This window comes from Musca domestica, unplaced genomic scaffold, assembly GCF_030504385.1.
Source record: "Musca domestica strain aabys unplaced genomic scaffold, Musca_domestica.polishedcontigs.V.1.1 62, whole genome shotgun sequence".
In the NCBI taxonomy this organism is placed as follows: Eukaryota; Metazoa; Arthropoda; class Insecta; order Diptera; family Muscidae; genus Musca; species Musca domestica.
The window spans coordinates 4,590,010-4,610,827 of NW_026712369.1; the positions used below are offsets into that span (position 1 = coordinate 4,590,010).

Here is a 20,818-nt window from a genome sequence, read left to right on the forward strand (position 1 = left end):
GGTCTTTTGGTCCTTGAAAAAATATTCTTTAAAAAATCCACGTTTCTTGGTCTTTTGGTCCTTGAAAAAATATTCTTTAAAAAATCCACGTTTCTTGGTCTTTTGGTCCTTGAAAAAATATTCTTTAAAAAATCCACGTTTCTTGGTCTTTTGGTCCTTGAAAAAATATTCTTTAAAAAATCCACGTTTCTTGGTCTTTTGGTCCTTGAAAAAATATTCTTTAAAAAATCCACGTTTCTTGGTCTTTTGGTCCTTGAAAAAATATTCTTTAAAAAATCCACGTTTCTTGGTCTTTTGGTCCTTGAAAAAATATTCTTTAAAAAATCCACGTTTCTTGGTCTTTTGGTCCTTGAAAAAATATTCTTTAAAAAATTCACGCTTCTTGGTATTTTGGTCCTTGAAAAAATATTCTTTAAAAAATCCACGTTTTTTGGTCTTTTGGTCCTTGAAAAAATCCACGTTTCTTGGTATTTTGGTCCTTGAAAAAATATTCTTTAAAAAATCCACGTTCCTTTAACTTATGGTCCTTGAAAAAATATTCTTTAAAAAATCCACGTTCCTTTAACTTATGGTCCTTGAAAAAATATTCTTTAAAAAATCCACGTTTCTTGGTATTTTGGTCCTTGAAAAAATATTCTTTAAAAAATTCACGTTTCTTGGTATTTTGGTCCTTGAAAAAATATTCTTTAAAAAATTCACGTTTCTTGGTATTTTGGTCCTTGAAAAAATATTCTTTAAAAAATCCACGTGGATTTTGGTCCTTGAAAAAATATTCTTTAAAAAATCCACGTGGATTTTGGTCCTTGAAAAAATATTCTTTAAAAAATCCACGTGGATTTTGGTCCTTGAAAAAATATTCTTTAAAAAATCCACGTGGATTTTGGTCCTTGAAAAATATTCTTTAAAAAATCCACGTTTCTTGGTCTTTTGGTCCTTGAAAAAATATTCTTTAAAAAATCCACGTTTCTTGGTATTTTGGTCGTTGAAAAAATATTCTTTAAAAAATCCACCTTTCTTGGTCTTTTGGTCGTTGAAAAAATATTCTTTAAAAAATCCACGTTTCTTGGTCTTTTGGTCGTTGAAAAAATATTCTTTAAAAAATCCACGTTTCTTGGTCTTTTGGTCCTTGAAAAAATATTCTTTAAAAAATCCACGTTTCTTGGACTTTTGGTCCTTGAAAAAATATTCTTTAAAAAATCCACGTTTCTTGGTCTTTTTGTCCTTGAAAAAATATTCTTTAAAAAATCCACGTTTCTTGGTCTTTTGGTCGTTGAAAAAATGTTCTTTAAAAAATCCACGTTTCTTGGTCTTTTGGTCGTTGAAAAAATATTCTTTAAAAAATCCACGTTTCTTGGTCTTTTGGTCGTTGAAAAACATTCTTTAAAAAATCCACGTTTCTTGGTCTTTTGGTCCTTGAAAAAATATTCTTTAAAAAATCCACGTTTCTTGGTCTTTTGGTCGTTGAAAAACATTCTTTAAAAAATCCACATTTCTTGGTCTTTTGGTCCTTGAAAAAATATTCTTTAAAAAATCCACGTTTCTTGAAGTGATGGTCCTTGAAAAATATTCTTTAAAAAATCCACGTTTCTTGGTCTTTTGGTCCTTGAAAAAATATTCTTTAAAAAATCCACGTTTCTTGAAGTGATGGTCCTTGAAAAAATATTCTTTAAAAAATCCACGTTTCTTGGTCTTTTGGTCCTTGAAAAAATATTCTTTAAAAAATCCACGTTTCTTGGTCTTTTGGTCCTTGAAAAAATATTCTTTAAAAAATCCACGTTTCTTGAAGTGATGGTCCTTGAAAAAATATTCTTTAAAAAATCCACGTTTCTTGGTCTTTTGGTCCTTGAAAAAATATTCTTTAAAAAATCCACGTTTCTTGAAGTGATGGTCCTTGAAAAAATATTCTTTAAAAAATCCATGTTTCTTGAAGTGATGGTCCTTGAAAAAATATTCTTTAAAAAATCCATGTTTCTTGGTCTTTTGGTCCTTGAAAAATTATTCTTTAAAAAATCCACGTTTCTTGGTCTTTTGGTCCTTGAAAAAATATTCTTTAAAAAATCCACGTTTCTTGGTCTTTTGGTCCTTGAAAAAATATTCTTTAAAAAATCCACGTTTCTTGGTCTTTTGGTCCTTGAAAAATATTCTTTAAAAAATCCACGTTTCTTGGTCTTTTGGTCGTTGAAAAACATTCTTTAAAAAATCCACGTTTCTTGGTCTTTTGGTCGTTGAAAAACATTCTTTAAAAAATCCACGTTTCTTGTTTTTTTGGTCGTTGAAAAAACGTTCTTTAAAAAATCCACGTTTCTTGGTCTTTTGGTCGTTGAAAAAATATTCTTTAAAAAATCCACGTTTCTTGGTCTTTTGGTCCTTGAAAAATTATTCTTTAAAAAATCCACGTTTCTTGGTCTTTTGGTCCTAGAAAAAATATTCTTTAAAAAATCCACGTTTCTTGGTCTTTTGGTCCTTGAAAAAATATTCTTTAAAAAATCCACGTTTCTTGGTCTTTTGGTCCTTGAAAAAATATTCTTTAAAAAATCCACGTTTCTTGGTCTTTTGGTCCTTGAAAAAATATTCTTTAAAAAATCCACGTTTCTTGGTCTTTTGGTCCTTGAAAAAATATTCTTTAAAAAATCCACGTTTCTTGGTCTTTTGGTCCTTGAAAAAATATTCTTTAAAAAATCCACGTTTCTTGGTCTTTTGGTCCTTGAAAAAATATTCTTTAAAAAATCCACGTTCCTTTAACTTATGGTCCTTGAAAAAATATTCTTTAAAAAATCCACGTTCCTTTAACTTATGGTCCTTGAAAAAATATTCTTTAAAAGTTCACGTTTCTTGGTATTTTGGTCCTTGAAAAAATATTCTTTAAAAAATCCACGTGGATTTTGGTCCTTGAAAAAATATTCTTTAAAAAATCCACGTTTCTTGGTCTTTTGGTCCTTGAAAAAATATTCTTTAAAAAATTCACGTTTCTTGGTCTTTTGGTCCTTGAAAAAATATTCTTTAAAAAATTCACGTTTCTTGGTCTTTTGGTCCTTGAAAAAATATTCTTTAAAAAATCCACGTTTCTTGGTCTTTTGGTCCTTGAAAAAATATTCTTTAAAAAATCCACGTTTCTTGGTCTTTTGGTCGTTGAAAAACATTCTTTAAAAAATCCACGTTTCTTGGTCTTTTGGTCGTTGAAAAACATTCTTTAAAAAATCCACGTTTCCTGTTTTTTTGGTCGTTGAAAAAACGTTCTTTAAAAAATCCACGTTTCTTGGTCTTTTGGTCGTAGAAAAAATATTCTTTAAAAAATCCTCGTTTCTTGGTCTTTTGGTCCTTGAAAAATTATTCTTTAAAAAATCCACGTTTCTTGGTCTTTTGGTCCTTGAAAAATTATTCTTTAAAAAATCCACGTTTCTTGGTCTTTTGGTCCTAGAAAAAATATTCTTTAAAAAATCCACGTTTCTTGGTCTTTTGGTCCTTGAAAAAATATTCTTTAAAAAATCCACGTTTCTTGGTCTTTTGGTCCTTGAAAAAATATTCTTTAAAAAATCCACGTTTCTTGGTCTTTTGGTCCTTGAAAAAATATTCTTTAAAAAATCCACGTTTCTTGGTCTTTTGGTCCTTGAAAAAATATTCTTTAAAAAATCCACGTTTCTTGGTCTTTTGGTCCTTGAAAAAATATTCTTTAAAAAATCCACGTTTCTTGGTCTTTTGGTCCTTGAAAAAATATTCTTTAAAAAATCCACGTTTCTTGGTCTTTTGGTCCTTGAAAAAATATTCTTTAAAAAATCCACGTTTCTTGGTCTTTTGGTCCTTGAAAAAATATTCTTTAAAAAATCCACGTTCCTTTAACTTATGGTCCTTGAAAAAATATTCTTTAAAAAATCCACGTTCCTTTAACTTATGGTCCTTGAAAAAATATTCTTTAAAAGTTCACGTTTCTTGGTATTTTGGTCCTTGAAAAAATATTCTTTAAAAATCCACGTGGATTTTGGTCCTTGAAAAAATATTCTTTAAAAAATCCACGTTTCTTGGTCTTTTGGTCCTTGAAAAAATATTCTTTAAAAAATTCACGTTTCTTGGTCTTTTGGTCCTTGAAAAAATATTCTTTAAAAAATTCACGTTTCTTGGTCTTTTGGTCCTTGAAAAAATATTCTTTAAAAAATCCACGTTTCTTGGTCTTTTGGTCCTTGAAAAAATATTCTTTAAAAAATCCACGTTTCTTGGTCTTTTGGTCTTTGAAAAACATTCTTTAAAAAATCCACGTTTCTTGGTCTTTTGGTCGTTGAAAAACATTCTTTAAAAAATCCACGTTTCCTGTTTTTTTGGTCGTTGAAAAAACGTTCTTTAAAAAATCCACGTTTCTTGGTCTTTTGGTCGTAGAAAAAATATTCTTTAAAAAATCCTCGTTTCTTGGTCTTTTGGTCCTTGAAAAATTATTCTTTAAAAAATCCACGTTTCTTGGTCTTTTGGTCCTAGAAAAAATATTCTTTAAAAAATCCACGTTTCTTGGTCTTTTGGTCCTTGAAAAAATATTCTTTAAAAAATCCACGTTTCTTGGTCTTTTGGTCCTTGAAAAAATATTCTTTAAAAAATCCACGTTTCTTGGTCTTTTGGTCCTTGAAAAAATATTCTTTAAAAAATCCACGTTTCTTGGTCTTTTGGTCCTTGAAAAAATATTCTTTAAAAAATCCACGTTCCTTTAACTTATGGTCCTTGAAAAAATATTCTTTAAAAAATCCACGTTCCTTTAACTTATGGTCCTTGAAAAAATATTCTTTAAAAGTTCACGTTTCTTGGTATTTTGGTCCTTGAAAAAATATTCTTTAAAAAATCCACGTGGATTTTGGTCCTTGAAAAAATATTCTTTAAAAAATCCACGTTTCTTGGTCTTTTGGTCCTTGAAAAAATATTCTTTAAAAAATTCACGTTTCTTGGTCTTTTGGTCCTTGAAAAAATATTCTTTAAAAAATTCACGTTTCTTGGTCTTTTGGTCCTTGAAAAAATATTCTTTAAAAAATCCACGTTTCTTGGTCTTTTGGTCCTTGAAAAAATATTCTTTAAAAAATCCACGTTTCTTGGTCTTTTGGTCGTTGAAAAACATTCTTTAAAAAATCCACGTTTCTTGGTCTTTTGGTCGTTGAAAAACATTCTTTAAAAAATCCACGTTTCTTGTTTTTTTGGTCGTTGAAAAAACGTTCTTTAAAAAATCCACGTTTCTTGGTCTTTTGGTCGTTGAAAAAATATTCTTTAAAAAATCCACGTTTCTTGGTCTTTTGGTCGTTGAAAAATTATTCTTTAAAAAATCCACGTTTCTTGGTCTTTTGGTCGTTGAAAAAATATTCTTTAAAAAATCCACGTTTCTTGGTCTTTTGGTCCTTGAAAAATTATTCTTTAAAAAATCCACGTTTCTTGGTCTTTTGGTCCTAGAAAAAATATTCTTTAAAAAATCCACGTTTCTTGGTCTTTTGGTCCTTGAAAAAATATTCTTTAAAAAATCCACGTTTCTTGGTCTTTTGGTCCTTGAAAAAATATTCTTTAAAAAATCCACGTTTCTTGGTCTTTTGGTCCTTGAAAAAATATTCTTTAAAAAATCCACGTTTCTTGGTCTTTTGGTCCTTGAAAAAATATTCTTTAAAAAATCCACGTTTCTTGGTCTTTTGGTCCTTGAAAAAATATTCTTTAAAAAATCCACGTTTCTTGGTCTTTTGGTCCTTGAAAAAATATTCTTTAAAAAATCCACGTTTCTTGGTCTTTTGGTCCTTGAAAAAATATTCTTTAAAAAATCCACGTTTCTTGGTTTTTTGGTCCTTGAAAAAATATTCTTTAAAAAATCCACGTTTCTTAGTCTTTTGGTCCTTGAAAAAATATTCTTTAAAAAATTCACGCTTCTTGGTATTTTGGTCCTTGAAAAAATATTCTTTAAAAAATCCACGTTTTTTGGTCTTTTGGTCCTTGAAAAAATCCACGTTTCTTGGTCTTTTGGTCCTTGAAAAATATTCTTTAAAAAATCCACGTTCCTTTAACTTATGGTCCTTGAAAAATTATTCTTTAAAAAATCCACGTTCCTTTAACTTATGGTCCTTGAAAAAATATTCTTTAAAAAATCCACGTTTCTTTAACTTATGGTCCTTGAAAAAATATTCTTTAAAAGTTCACGTTTCTTGGTATTTTGGTCCTTGAAAAAATATTCTTTAAAAAATCCACGTGGATTTTGGTCCTTGAAAAAATATTCTTTAAAAAATCCACGTTTCTTGGTCTTTTGGTCCTTGAAAAAATATTCTTTAAAAAATTCACGTTTCTTGGTATTTTGGTCCTTGAAAAAATATTCTTTAAAAAATTCACGTTTCTTGGTATTTTGGTCCTTGAAAAAATATTCTTTAAAAAATTCACGTTTCTTGGTATTTTGGTCCTTGAAAAAATATTCTTTAAAAAATCCACGTTTCTTGGTCTTTTGGTCCTTGAAAAAATATTCTTTAAAAAATCCACGTTTCTTGGTCTTTTGGTCCTTGAAAAAATATTCTTTAAAAAATCCACGTTTCTTGGTCTTTTGGTCGTTGAAAAACATTCTTTAAAAAATCCACGTTTCTTGGTCTTTTGGTCGTTGAAAAACATTCTTTAAAAAATCCACGTTTCTTGTTTTTTTGGTCGTTGAAAAAACGTTCTTTAAAAAATCCACGTTTCTTGGTCTTTTGGTCGTTGAAAAAATATTCTTTAAAAAATCCACGTTTCTTGGTCTTTTGGTCCTTGAAAAATTATTCTTTAAAAAATCCACGTTTCTTGGTCTTTTGGTCGTTGAAAAAATATTCTTTAAAAAATCCACGTTTCTTGGTCTTTTGGTCCTTGAAAAATTATTCTTTAAAAAATCCACGTTTCTTGGTCTTTTGGTCCTAGAAAAAATATTCTTTAAAAAATCCACGTTTCTTGGTCTTTTGGTCCTTGAAAAAATATTCTTTAAAAAATCCACGTTTCTTGGTCTTTTGGTCCTTGAAAAAATATTCTTTAAAAAATCCACGTTTCTTGGTCTTTTGGTCCTTGAAAAATATTCTTTAAAAATCCACGTTTCTTGGTCTTTTGGTCCTTGAAAAATTATTCTTTAAAAAATCCACGTTTCTTGGTCTTTTGGTCCTTGAAAAAATATTCTTTAAAAAATCCACGTTTCTTGGTCTTTTGGTCCTTGAAAAAATATTCTTTAAAAAATCCACGTTTCTTGGTCTTTTGGTCCTTGAAAAAATATTCTTTAAAAAATCCACGTTTCTTGGTTTTTTGGTCCTTGAAAAAATATTCTTTAAAAAATCCACGTTTCTTAGTCTTTTGGTCCTTGAAAAAATATTCTTTAAAAAATTCACGCTTCTTGGTATTTTGGTCCTTGAAAAAATATTCTTTAAAAAATCCACGTTTTTTGGTCTTTTGGTCCTTGAAAAAATCCACGTTTCTTGGTCTTTTGGTCCTTGAAAAAATATTCTTTAAAAAATCCACGTTCCTTTAACTTATGGTCCTTGAAAAATTATTCTTTAAAAAATCCACGTTCCTTTAACTTATGGTCCTTGAAAAAATATTCTTTAAAAAATCCACGTTTCTTTAACTTATGGTCCTTGAAAAAATATTCTTTAAAAGTTCACGTTTCTTGGTATTTTGGTCCTTGAAAAAATATTCTTTAAAAAATCCACGTGGATTTTGGTCCTTGAAAAAATATTCTTTAAAAAATCCACGTTTCTTGGTCTTTTGGTCCTTGAAAAAATATTCTTTAAAAAATTCACGTTTCTTGGTATTTTGGTCCTTGAAAAAATATTCTTTAAAAAATTCACGTTTCTTGGTATTTTGGTCCTTGAAAAATATTCTTTAAAAAATCCACGTTTCTTGGTCTTTTGGTCCTTGAAAAAATATTCTTTAAAAAATCCACGTTTCTTGGTCTTTTGGTCCTTGAAAAAATATTCTTTAAAAAATCCACGTTTCTTGGTCTTTTGGTCCTTGAAAAATTATTCTTTAAAAAATCCACGTTTCTTGGTCTTTTGGTCCTTGAAAAAATATTCTTTAAAAAATCCACGTTTCTTGGTCTTTTGGTCCTTGAAAAAATATTCTTTAAAAAATCCACCTTTCTTGGTCTTTTGGTCGTTGAAAAAATATTCTTTAAAAAATCAACGTTTCTTGGTCTTTTGGTCGTTGAAAAAATATTCTTTAAAAAATCCACGTTTCTTGGTCTTTTGGTCCTTGAAAAAATATTCTTTAAAAAATCCACGTTTCTTGGTCTTTTGGTCCTTGAAAAAATATTCTTTAAAAAATCCACGTTTCTTGGTCTTTTGGTCCTTGAAAAATTATTCTTTAAAAAATCCACGTTTCTTGGTCCTTTGGTCCTTGAAAAACATTCTTTAAAAAATCCACGTTTCTTGGTCCTTTGGTCCTTGAAAAAATATTCTTTAAAAAATTCACGTTTCTTGGTCTTTTGGTCCTTGAAAAAATATTCTTTAAAAAATTCACGTTTCTTGGTATTTTGGTCCTTGAAAAAATATTCTTTAAAAAATTCACGTTTCTTGGTATTTTGGTCCTTGAAAAAATATTCTTTAAAAAATCCACGTTTCTTGGTCTTTTGGTCCTTGAAAAAATATTCTTTAAAAAATCCACGTTTCTTGGTCTTTTGGTCCTTGAAAAAATATTCTTTAAAAAATCCACGTTTCTTGGTCTTTTGGTCCTTGAAAAAATATTCTTTAAAAAATCCACGTTTCTTGGTCTAATGGTCCTTGAAAAAATATTCTTTAAAAAATCCACGTTTCTTGGTCTTTTGGTCCTTGAAAAATTATTCTTTAAAAAATCCACGTTTCTTGGTCTTTTGGTCGTTGAAAAAATATTCTTTAAAAAATCCACGTTTATTAGACCAATGGTCCTTGGAAAAAATTCTTTAAAAAATCCACGTTTATTAGACCAATGGTCCTTAGAAAAAATTCTTTAACAAATCCACGTTTATTGGACCAATGGTCCTTGGAAAAAAATTCTTTAAAAAATCCACGGTTATTACAACAATGGTCCTTGGAAAAAATTCTTTAAAAAATCCACGTTTATTAGACCAATGGTCCTTGGAAAAAATTCTTTACAAAATCCACGTTTATTAGAGGAATGGTCCTTGGAAAAAATTCTTTAAAAAATACACGTTTATTAGAGGAATGGTCCTTGGAAAAAATTCTTAAAAAAATCCACGTTTATTAGACCAATGGTCCTTGGAAAAAATTCTTTAAAAAATCCACGTTTATTAGACGAGTGGTCCTTGGAAAAAATTCTTTAAAAAATCCACGTTTATTAGACGAATGGTCCTTGGAAAAAATTCTTTAAAAAATCCACGTTTATTAGACCAATGGTCCTTGGAAAAAATTCTTTAAAAAATCCACGTTTATTAGACCAATGGTCCTTGGAAAAAATTCTTTAAAAAATCCACGTTTATTAGACCAATGGTCCTTGGAAAAAATTCTTTAAAAAATCCACGTTTATTAGACCAATGGTCCTTGGAAAAAATTCTTTAAAAAATCCACGTTTATTAGACCAATGGTCCATGGAGAAAATTCTTTAAAAAATCCACGTTTATTAGACCAATGGTCCTTGGAAAAAATTCTTTAAAAAATCCACGTTTATTAGACCAATAGTCCTTGGAAAAAATCTTTAAAAAATCCACGTTTTATAGACCAATGGTCCTTGGAATAAATTCTTTAAAAAATCCAGGTTTATTAGACCAACGGTCCTTGGAAAAAATTCTTTGCCATTCGTCATTTTAATATTTAATCCCCCAGATGGCGCCCAACCGTTTTTATTTTTTCAACCTTTAAAAAATAGTTAAAATTTTATTTCTCTAAAATTTCTCAATATTTCATCTGCATAAAATGCCTCCATATATCGATCTCCATACACTTCATGCCCAATAATTTGTTCATCGAATTGAAAACCCAAACACCCAGCTCAGTCATATATATCCGTCGAATTTTTGCACAGCAGATTGTCATGGAAATGCATTTAATGCCTCCGAATAAAAAAGTCAATTTTGTTAATGCAATTTTTCACTGATTTGTTGTTTTTGTTGTTGTTGTATTTTTCAGATGGTCATATTGACCGTTTGGATAACATCCGCTGTGTATTCGACACCGAAATTTGTTTTCAGTAAAACCATTAAAAATGTTCACACCGAAAGTGGCCGCGAGGAGGAGATATGTGTGCTGGATAGGAAAATGTTCAATTCGAAATGGCTGGACATGATCAATTTTGGATTGCTGTACTGTATACCGCTGTTGGTGATGACGGTAAGTGGGGTGGGAAATTTTTTGGGAAAAAATTTTGACGAAAAAAATTGTTTGGATAAAAAATTCCGATGACGTGACGTATGGAAAAATAATATTAGGAGGCTTTTAAGAAATTTTGAAAAATTTCTGACTGCAATAAATATTTTTACGGAAGGTTATGCCCTTAATCCTCCTTTAAGTCTAAATATTTACCCTTCTTGACCCCCTATTAACCCCTTAATCTCATTTTCGTTTTTTTCTCAGGTCCTCTACAGCAAAATCGCCATTGCTCTGTGGCGCAGCTCCCGCGGCCTCTCCCATCATCTGGCCCAACAGGAGAACAGCATGGGCATGCACAACAGCATGTATCACCATCATCATCAGCACCAGCATCACAATCATGCCCATGCCAACAATCATCATTTGCACAATATTCATCAGCTGGAACAGCAGTCGACCACTTCGACACCCTTGTCGGTGGGCAGTAGTGGTGCCCCGTCGACGCTGTCACGCAAAGAGAGTTGCAAATATGAAAAACGTGGCGTCAACATCACCGAGAGTCAGGTGAGTGGAAAAGACAAAGGTCCTTGCGAGTCCTTAAATGTTGAATGTTGTTTTTTTCTTTGTGTTTTTGTAAAGAAGTGCACATTTTATGTTTAAAAGCTAGTAGATTCAACCTTTAACTTAAAAACGGCCTGGAAGGATTTACATGTGGACATTGATTCTCAAAATTCAAATGTGAGAATTTATGTACACATGGCAATCCTTAAAATTTGTCCATGTGATGTCCAACACCGCTGGAAGGAATTATTATTAGGGAAAGAGGCTTATGGAGACAGCTCGTCTATAGGAGGCGACCTCGACCAGCTAGCTATAGGGAATCCCTGGCCCGCTTCTGAAACTCCCTGTCCCGTCAGATTGTCTGTGGAGACCCCCAGGACCGTCAGCTCGTCTATAGAGTCTTTCTGACCCATAAGATCGTCAATGGATCCACATGGAGATTTTCTGTCGCTCATGGACAATCCGTGGCCCTCAGTTCATTTATACAGATTCCCAGTTCCGACAGCTTGTCTATGGAGACTTCCTGTATAGGCTCTATAGAGTCTCCCTTACCTTTACTGGCCCGTCAGCTCGTCTATGGAGACTCCCTGGCCCGTCAGGTCGTCTATAGAGTCTTTCTGGCCCATAAGATCGGCAATGGATCCACATGGAGATTCCCTGTCGCTCGTGGACAATCCGTGGCCCTCAGTTCATTTATACAGATTCCCTGTTCCGACAGCTTGTCTATGGGGACTTCCTGTATAGGCTCTATAGAGGCTCCGTTGCCTTAAATGACATTCAGCTCGTCTATTCCCTGACCGGTCAGCTCGTCTATATAGTCTTTCTGGCCCATAAGATCGTCAATGGATCCACATGGAGATTCCCTGTCGATCATCTCTGTGATGGACAATTCGACAGTTTGTTTATGGAGACTTCTTGTATGGGCTCTATAGAGGCTCCCTTGCCATTAATGACATTCAGCTCGTCTATAGAGACTGCCAGTGGCTCGTCTATAGAGACTGCCAGTGGCTCGTCAGCTCGTCTATAGAGACTGCCACTGGCTCGTCAGCTCGTCTATAGAGACTCCCTGGCCCGTCAGCTCGTCTATAGAGACTCCCTGGCCCGTCAGCTCGTCTATAGAGACTGCCAGTGGCTCGTCAGCTCGTCTATAGAGACTGCCAGTGGCTCGTCAGCTCGTCTATAGAGACTGCCACTGGCTCGTCAGCTCGTCTATAGAGACTCCCTGGCCCGTCAGCTCGTCTATAGAGACTGCCACTGGCTCGTCAGCTCGTCTATAGAGACTCCCTGGCCCGTCAGCTCGGCTATAGAGACTCCCTGGCGCGTGAGCTCGTCTATAGAGACTCCCTGGCGCGTGAGCTCGTCTATAGAGACTCCCTGGCCCGTCAGCTCGTCTATAGAGACTCCCTGGCCCGTCAGCTCGTCTATAGAGTCTCCCTGGCCCGTCAGCTCGTCTATAGAAACTCCCTGGCCCGTTAGCTCGTCTATAGAGACTCCCTGGCCCGTCAGCTCGTCTATGCAGACTCCCTGGCCTGTCAGCTTGTCTATAGAGACTCCCTGGCCCGTCAGCTCGTCTATAGAGTCTCCCTGGCCCGTCAGCTCGTCTATAGAAACTCCCTGGCCCGTTAGCTCGTCTATAGAGACTCCCTGGCCCGTCAGCTCGTCTATGCAGACTCCCTGGCCTGTCAGCTTGTCTATGGAAACTCACTGGCCCATCAGCTCTTCTAAAGAGTAAAAAAAACATTAGAAACTAACACTGGCGCCCAATTTTATGCCTGTCAAGAAACAGATATTAACTCCCAATAGTTGTTCTTTTTAATAAAGAAGTGATGGCTCCCAGTTGCAGGCCTTTTATTAAACAAGTCTCAAAACTTTGGAGGCCAATTTTGAGTATTTTAATGCTTAAACTTTGACACCCAATCGTGGCCCAATCAAGATACAAATATTGGCGACCAATCGAGGATTTTTCCAGAATAAAACCAGTAAAGAAAGTCCTAAAGTCAGGCGGGGCCGACTTTATGATATCCTACACCACTTTGCTAAATTAGTAGAGCTCCACATAACAATTAAAAGTTTTTTGTGGGAGAATTCAATCATAGACGCTATGATTATAATTATAACTTAAAGTTAAAAGGACTAAATAAGCCGAAGCATTTGTATCTTTTAAATTCGGAATTGTATTGCCCATTTGGATAAAGATATATATGGGAGCTATATCCAAATCTGAACCGATCTCGATAAAATTTGGCAAAGATATTTCTGAGCTGTATTTGATATATTTCCCAGAATATCGTTGTTGCAGAGTGCGTATTACGGCGGCGGTGGACAAAAATAACAAATCGGATGAACAATATATATGGGAGCTATAGCTATATCTGAACCGATTTCGATCAAATTTGGAACACATATTTTCAGGCCTAATTTGGTTGTACCTGCAAAATTCCATACAATTCGGGCTGATATTACACGTTTGGTGCACAATAAAAGGCAAATCGGACGAAGATATATATGGGAGCTATATCTAAATTTTCAATAGGGTTCGTCCTTGGGCCAAACAAATGATCTGTGCAAAATTTCATCTAGATGGGGCAATAAATGCGACCTGTACTTTGTTTACAAAAATACCTGGACAGACGGACGGACGGACATGCATAAATCGACTCAGAATGTGATTCTATGCAGATCATCAAAAGGAACTATGGGTCTATCTCGTTTCCTTCTGCCTGCTACAAACAAATGCACAAAGACATAATACCCTGACCACCTTGTGGTGTAGTGTATAAAAAGGATTAAAAATATATATATATATCGGATCCGAGTTGCACACAATGGAATCGTACGTCTCGAAATACACTCCATTTGGGCTAATATTAGCCATTATTTGTACCATAAACCTGAACTCGGATTAAGGATATATATTGGAGTTATATCTAAATTTCTCAAAGGTATTGTCGAGCCTTATAAGATATTTGGTACCAGATATCATTTTTGTTGAATGCATATTACGAAAATGAGGATATGGGAGCTATAGCTATATATGAACCAAATTTAATTTACATGCTTCTAGAATGAATTGGTTCGGTTGTACCAAAATTCAGGACTTTTTGACAAATATTGTCCATTTGGAGCACAACTAATCCCAAATCGGTTGAAGATATATATGTTACCTATATCCAAATCTGAAATGTTCTTAATAAAATTTTGCAGAAGCAAAATTTCATCTCAATCGGATAATACATGCGACCTGCATTTTGTTCACAAGAATACGTGGACGGACGGTCAAACGGACTGACATGCATAAAAAGACTCAGAAAGTGATTCTATGAAGATCCTCAAAGGTAACTATGGGTCTATCTCGTTTCCTTTTGCCTGTTACAAACAAATGCACAAAGACATAATACCCTTACCACTACGTTATGTAGGGTATAAGAAATTGACGCCGAATCTAGATTTTTTCAGGAAGAAATTGCGATTCTTTTTCTGGCGGCCAATTATTTTCCGTTTACACAGAAATTATGGCGGACAATGGCACTTTATTTAATGAAGAAATGCTGGCCACAATCACTGGTCCTTTTACAGAGAAATTCGAGTGCCCAAACCAAGGTCCTTTTATATAGAAATTCTGGCGCCCAATCATAGTTTTTTTATGAAAAAAAATCTGACAGCCAATCATGTGTATTTTAATTTACAAATTTATTAGTTTTTACATAAATTTTTAAAAAGAGTTGGCTATCACACATTTGGGGCACAATTCTAACTCCCGATTTTTGCCTACAATGGTGGTCTTTTTAAGACAACCAATATTGGCGCCCAATCTTGAATTTTTTTCAGATTGAAAATCTGTCTATGAGTGTTATAGGTTCAACTCTTCATTGAGTAATACTGGTGCTCAATCGTTCGTTTTTTTTCATTAAAAAAAACTTACCAAAAGGTTCGGAGGTTCGAAGAATCATATATCTTTTTTTTAATGAAATTCCGCACGGGACAATTAGAAAAAAAATTTTCAAATTTTATGTAAATTTAAAAGATGTTTATGTTATCAAACGTTTGGCTTCCAATCATGGTTGTTGTAAAACTCAAGATCTGGCGCCCAACCTACACTAAAAGGTGGTCAGGGTATTATGTATTTGTGCATTTGTTTGTAACAGGCAAAAGGAAACGAGATAGACTCATAGTTCCTTTTAATGATCTGCATAGAATCACATTCTGAGTCGATTTATGCATCTCTGTTCGTCCGTCCGTCTATCCATGTGTTTTTGTGAACAAAGTACAGTTAGCATTTATTACCCGATCCAGATGAAATTTTGCACAAATCATTTGTTTGGCTTAAGGACGAACCCCATTGAAATTGGAGATAATCGGTCAAAATTTACATATAGCTCCCATATATATCTTCGTTCGATTTGCCTTTTATTGTGCACTAAACGTGTAATATCAGCCCGAATAGCATGGAATTTTGCACATACAACCAAATTAGGCCTGAAAATATGTATGCCAAATTTGATCGAAATCGGTTCAGATATAGCTATAGCTCCCATATATAATGTTCATCCGATTTGTTATTTTTGTCCTCCGCAGCCGTAATATGCACTACGTAACAACGATATTTGGGGAAATATATCAAATACAGCTCAGAAATACCTTTGCTAAATTTCATCGAGATCGGTTCAGATTTGGATATAGCTACCATATATATAACTTCGTCCGATTTACCTTTTATTGTGCACCAAACGTCTAATATTTGCCCAAATGAGATGGAATTCGGCACATGCGACCTCATTGAGTCTAGAAGCTAGTATGTCAAATTTGGTGAAGATAGGTTCAGCTATAGCTCACATATATATTGTTCATCCGATTTGTTATATTTGTTACCCACAGCCGTAATATGCACTCCGACCCCGCCCGACTTTAAGACTTCCTTTACAGATTTTTCATAAAAAATTGCGAATTTTGTCAGACAAAATTTTTGGCGTCCAATCTTTTTCTGTTAACACAGAAATGCGGGAGCCCAATCGCACTTCACTTAATAAATAAATTCTGTCCACCATAGCTGGCCCTTATACATAGAAGATCAAGATCCTTTTATATAGAAATTCTGGCGCCCAATCATCGTTTTTTATGAAAAACAAAAATATTAGTTTTTACGTAAATCTGAGTGGTGTTGGTTATCATATGCTTGGTCCAGACAATTCCATCCTATTATTACTTATATATATGCATGCATGTAGATTTCATTAAACAAACAACTGTAATTCCTCTAAAACTCTACTCAATAATAATCTTTCTTCTAAATTCCGTTTTTTTTTTTTTTCAACACATCCAACACCATTTTTGTTCTTCCTCGTCTATGTGTGTGTCCTACAACTGCAAATAAAAAAAAAATTGTGCAATGTCGACACTTTGGAATTGGAAAATGTATTTTTGTTCAAAAAAACAAAACACCAAAACAATTATCAAAACCTACATCTCTATGTGTCTGTGTTTGTGTAAACGTCAAATATCCGTGGATGTGTGTGGATTTCAAAACAATAAAAAACATGAATCTAAAATAAAAAACACAATGTAACTAAAAAACATGGTAACAAAAATAAAAATAAATAACAACTAAAATACAAATCTCCCGAACCAATAACTGGAAACAATCTAAAAACAACATGTAATAACAAAAAATAAACTCTAATACAAATATATCTTTGGATTAACACACCCCACCATACAATCCAACCTACCGAACACTCCAAACCACCGAACACTCCAACCCACCCACCATACACGACTAACACCCACAAAACCCTCCGACCAAAATCCCAACACTCAAATATCAAAATAAAAAAAAACAAAACACAAATAACAAACAAATATTCAAAACAATTTCCATTGGAACTGCACTAACACCACTACAAACTACCAACTACTTCACAACCTCCACTGTTGTTGGGGCCATAAATAATCGTCACTGTTGTTACAACTCGACTACTAACTGTTCCATCTGCACCTAACAACACAACCAATATCTTCATGTATGTATCTCTCTCTGTGTGTGTACGCCAATACAAACACCTAACTTGTCTCTCTTCACAGCATGATAACCTTCAGGTGGGTTGTTTTGAGTTTTTCTGTTTTTTTTTTTTTTTGTTTTGATTCTTTATTTTTGTTTTCTCACAGCTTTCTGTGTCCTTCAGTAGAGCCTTTCAGGAAAAAAAAAGAGATTTATGACAGCTTTTTACACACATATTATTTGATAATCTTTTTATTTACTTTTTTTCTTGGGTATAAACGCAATGAATTATTATCTATTCAACAAATACATTGTTTATATGTAATATTAAAATGGATTTGAATATCCATTAATACAGTAAGTCATACATAGGGGAAATATATAAAAAATAATCCTTGAAAGATCCGCAATTTTCCAAGTCTTTTGAATGAAAAATTTTAAAAAATTCTAGGCGTTTCTAAAGCTTTCAAGTTAGATGTTCTAGCGCCCAATCGACGGCATTTTAATATAAAAATTCTGGCGTCCAATTGAAGATCTGTCATTGGATAATTCTGGCGGGCAATTATTTATATATATTTTCGCCAATTCGTTATTTTTTGTATTTTTTGGGCGATCAATTTTGGTATTTAAAAAAAATTCCAGCTACCAATTATGGATGAGGTAATACACACAAATCGTAAATCATTTACGAATTAAAATCTGTCGTCCAATTATTGGTATTTTCCGAATCAAACTATGGCGCCTAATCGTTCTTTTCATAAAAGAAAATTCTAAAAATTTTGGACCTTTCACATAATTGGCCTCAAACATTTTTATCGTGCAATTATGGGTTTATAAATACTTTAACTTATAAATACTTTCATCAATTCGTAATTTTTGTGAATATTCTCTGGGAAATAGCGGATATTTTTTGAAATTAACTGGTGGATATTTTATAACCCGTGTTTTTTTTTAATTCGGGGATCTATGAAAAGTTTAGCCCAATTGTGGATGTTTTAATACTCAAATTCCGTCACCCAATAGTGGTTTTGATCATTGAATGGATAAATCTTAAAAATATTTTTAAAAAATCCACGCTTCTAGAAGACCATGAAAAAATATTTTTAAAAAATCCACGCTTCTAGAAGACCATGAAAAAATATTTTTAAAAAATCCACGCTTCTAGAAGTCCATGAAAAAATATTTTTAAAAAATCCACGCTTCTGGAAGTCCATGAAAAAATATTTTTAAAAAATCCACTCTTCAAGAAGTCCATGAAAAAATATTTTTTAAAAAATCCACGCTTCTTCAAGTCCTTGAAAAAATATTTTTTAAAAAATCCACGCTTCTTCAAGTCCTTGAAGAAATATTTTTTAAAAAATCCACGCTTCTGTCACCCAATAGTGGTTTTGATCATTGAATGGATAAATCTTAAAAATATTTTTAAAAAATCCACGCTTCTAGAAGACCATGAAAAATATTTTTAAAAAATCCACGCTTCTAGAAGACCATGAAAAAATATTTTTAAAAAATCCACGCTTCTAGAAGTCCATGAAAAAATATTTTTAAAAAATCCACGCTTCTGGAAGTCCATGAAAAAATATTTTTAAAAAATCCACTCTTCAAGAAGTCCATGAAAAAATATTTTTTAAAAAATCCACGCTTCTTCAAGTCCTTGAAAAAATATTTTTTAAAAAATCCACGCTTCTTCAAGTCCTTGAAGAAATATTTTTTAAAAAATCCACGCTTCTAGAAGTCCATGAAAAAATATTTTTTAAAAAATCCACGCTTCTTCAAGTCCTTGAAAAAATATTTTTTAAAAAATCCACGCTTCCAGAAGTCCATGAAAAAATATTTTTAAAAAATCAACGCTTCTAGAAGTCCATGAAAAAATATTTTTAAAAAATCCACGCTTCAAGAAGTCCATGAAAAAATATTTTTAAAAAATCCACGCTTCCATGAAAAAATATTTTTTAAAAAATCCACGCTTCTTCAAGTCCATGAAAAAATATTTTTTAAAAAATCCACGCTTCTTCAAGTCCATGAAAAAATATTTTTAAAAAAATCCACGCTTCTAGAAGTCCATGAAAAAATATTTTTAAAAAATCCACGCTTCTAGAAGTCCATGAAAAAATATTTTTAAAAAATCCACGCTTCAAGAAGTCCATGAAAAAATATTTTTAAAAAATCAACGCTTCAAGAAGTCCATGAAAAAATATTTTTTAAAAAATCCACGCTTCTTCAAGTCCTTGAAAAAATATTTTTTAAAAAATCCACGCTTCTTCAAGTCCTTGAAAAAATATTTTTTAAAAAATCCATGCTTCTTCAAGTCCTTGAAAAAATATTTTTTAAAAAATCCACGCTTCTTCAAGTCCTTGAAAAAATATTTTTTAAAAAATCCACGCTTCTTCAAGTCCTTGAAAAAATATTTTTTAAAAAATCCACGCTTCTTCAAGTCCTTGAAAAAATATTTTTTAAAAAATCCACGCTTCTAGAAGTCCATGAAAAAATATTTTTTAAAAAATCCACGCTTCTTCAAGTCCTTGAAAAAATATTTTTTAAAAAATCCACGCTTCTAGAAGTCCATGAAAAAATATTTTTAAAAAATCAACGCTTCTAGAAGTCCATGAAAAAATATTTTTAAAAAATCCACGCTTCAAGAAGTCCATGAAAAAATATTTTTAAAAAATCAACGCTTCAAGAAGTCCATGAAAAAATATTTTTTAAAAAATCCACGCTTCTTCAAGTCCTTGAAAAAATATTTTTTAAAAAATCCACGCTTCTTCAAGTCCTTGAAAAAATATTTTTTAAAAAATCCATGCTTCTTCAAGTCCTTGAAAAAATATTTTTTAAAAAATCCACGCTTCTTCAAGTCCTTGAAAAAATATTTTTTAAAAAATCCACGCTTCTTCAAGTCCTTGAAAAAATATTTTTTAAAAAATCCACGCTTCTTCAAGTCCTTGAAAAAATATTTTTTTAAAAAATCCACGCTTCTTCAAGTCCTTGAAAAATATTTTTTAAAAAATCCACGCTTCTTCAAGTCCTTGAAAAAATATTTTTTAAAAAATCCACGCTTCTTCAAGTCCTTGAAAAAATATTTTTTAAAAAATCCACGCTTCTTCAAGTCCTTGAAAAAATATTTTTTTAAAAAATCCACGCTTCTTCAAGTCCTTGAAAAAATATTTTTTAAAAAATCCACGCTTCTTCAAGTCCTTGAAAAAATATTTTTTAAAAAATCCAAGCTTCTTCAAGTCCTTGAAAAAATATTTTTTAAAAAATCCACGCTTCATCCTTTGAAAAATAATTCCATAAATTCTTTAAAAAATACACGTCCTTTGAAAAATAAATCTTTAAGAGATCCCCGACCTTTGAAAAATAATTCTTTAAAAGATCTACGTCCTTTGAAATCATTTTTCAAAAGATCGACTTCCTTTGAAAATTAATTTTAAAAGATCCACATACTTTGAAAATTATTTCTATAAAAATACAAGTCCTTTGAAAAATAATTCTTTAAAAATCTATGTCCTTTTACAAAAAAATATTTAAAAAATTAAAAAAAAAATATTTTTAAAAATCCAATCTTCGGCAAATATTTTGAACAATTATTTCTAAAAATGAATGCTGAATGAAAGTTTTTGAAATAAAATTGTTATAAAGTCCAAATATTAAAAAAAACTACGCTTCTACAAGTCCTTCGAAAAATATTTATAAAAAATCCACACTTCTACAAGTCCTTGAAAAAATATTTTTAAAAAAATCTACGCTTCTTCAAGTCCTTGAAAAAATATTTTTAAAAAAAACCACGCTTCTTCAAGTCCTTGAAAAAATATTTTTGAAAAACTCCACGCTTCTTTAAGTCCTTAAAAAAATATTTTTGAAAAAATCCATGCATTTACAAGTCAATGGAAAAATATTTTTGAAAAAAATCCACGCTTCTACAAGTCCTTGGAAAAATATATTTAGAAAATCCACGCTTCTACAAGTCCTTGAAAGAATATTTTTAAAAAATCCATGCTTCCACAAGCCCTAGAAAAAATAT

The 20,818-nt window shown here is 32.1% G+C and overlaps 1 protein-coding gene across 1 annotated transcript in view; it reads left to right on the forward strand.

Moving 5' to 3' along the window:
* Nucleotides 1-20,818, forward strand: part of LOC101887609 (trissin receptor) — a 336,966-nt gene that overhangs the window by 287,806 nt on the left and 28,342 nt on the right. The window contains exons 5-6 of the mRNA XM_059129526.1: nucleotides 10,065-10,265; nucleotides 10,509-10,808. Coding sequence (XP_058985509.1) covers nucleotides 10,065-10,265; nucleotides 10,509-10,808 — 501 coding nt within the window. The remainder of the gene's footprint in view (nucleotides 1-10,064; nucleotides 10,266-10,508; nucleotides 10,809-20,818) is intronic.